Here is a 1,216-nt window from a genome sequence, read left to right as displayed (position 1 = left end):
CAGTGAAAAACACGTATCTCCCAGTTTTATTTCTGATAAACTGAAGTATCTGATGTTCCTTTATTGTAAATATGATGATGCTTCTTCTTCTGCTCATCATCTTTCTCTGTTGTTGTCGGAAAGTTGAAGATGAAGAACTGAAAGCGGAAACAGAGACACTGAGATTATTACAGAATAAAAATGTATAAAATGAAATAAATACATGAATTGAAATAACTTCTTTCACTCTGCGACCTGTTTTCACCAAATCAGAGATTTTCCGGTTTGTAATATTCTGACTTTATTCTGAAAAACCTTCATCTTTAGTCTTCTACCTGTTTTATTTTGTAACAGCTGTTGTGTTTCTGTTCTCTTTGTTGTCTTTGTGTTATCAATTTTTTTCTGAAAGTTTTAAAACTTTCATTCATGTCTTTTATTTTTTAACCGACTTTCAGGGTTTAAAACAAATCTGCAGTTCTGAGAAATACAACTAAAATAAAAATGTTTCACATCAGTGAAAATCATAAACAGAACAGAAGTTTTCTGAAAAATAAAATCAATTAGAAACTAAAGAAGTCCAAATAAAGACAAACAGAATCAGATTCTCTGATTTAATAAAACATCTTCTGGTCCTTCAACGGAACCGCAGCTCTGAAACGTGAAGCAGTTCTGGTTGTTTTCATCCCGAGGCTCAGGCCCGGTTCAGGTGCGGGTGTGGACGGGTCTGGTTTCTCCTCCGGGAGGGGCGGGGACAGTTCGGGGGGGCGGTGATGAAGAGGAGGAGCAGCTGGTCTCGGTTCAGTCTGTCGCAACGTTTTCTTCTCTTTGTTTCTCACGAAAAGTTCTGATGGACCAGCCGGGACCACGTAGGACCGGATTAAAGTGGGACTAAAGCCGGACCAAAGGCGGTGGACCGGCGGGACCCGGAGCGGATCACAGGAGCCCGGACTCCGCTGCAGGTCCGCGTTCTACCCGTTTGGACCTGAGTCCGGGTCATGGGTCGGTAGGACGGACTGAGGAAACTTCTTTTGTCGTCTCCATGGAGATGGGAGTTTTTCCCGCCAGATGAGGAGTTGATCGCGCGCTGGTTGAGTATCGATACTCTGTATTGATCGTGTATTGATCGGCGGGATGGGCGCGCTCCCGCTGCTGCTGCTGCTCGTGCTCTGGACGTGCGGACACGCCAAGAGCGCGTTCCCGGTGAGGAACTCCTACAGCCTGTACGCCAACGGGCACG

The 1,216-nt window shown here is 44.9% G+C and overlaps 1 protein-coding gene across 1 annotated transcript in view; it reads left to right on the top strand.

Moving 5' to 3' along the window:
* The first annotated feature begins 766 nt into the window (after window positions 1-766).
* emilin1b (elastin microfibril interfacer 1b) overlaps window positions 767-1,216 on the top strand; it is a 19,491-nt gene continuing 19,041 nt past the window's right edge. Inside the window, exon 1 of the mRNA XM_069175190.1 lies at window positions 767-1,216. This exon is cut by the window's right edge and continues 37 nt beyond it. Coding sequence (XP_069031291.1) covers window positions 1,111-1,216 — 106 coding nt within the window. The 5' untranslated portion in view covers window positions 767-1,110.

This window comes from Embiotoca jacksoni, unplaced genomic scaffold, assembly GCF_022577435.1.
Source record: "Embiotoca jacksoni isolate LCO1_2020_lvr unplaced genomic scaffold, fEmbJac1.0.p SCAF_64, whole genome shotgun sequence".
Taxonomy (NCBI): Eukaryota; Metazoa; Chordata; class Actinopteri; family Embiotocidae; genus Embiotoca; species Embiotoca jacksoni.
Note: the sequence above shows the minus strand (reverse complement) of the source record. Positions and strands in the feature narration are given on the sequence as shown.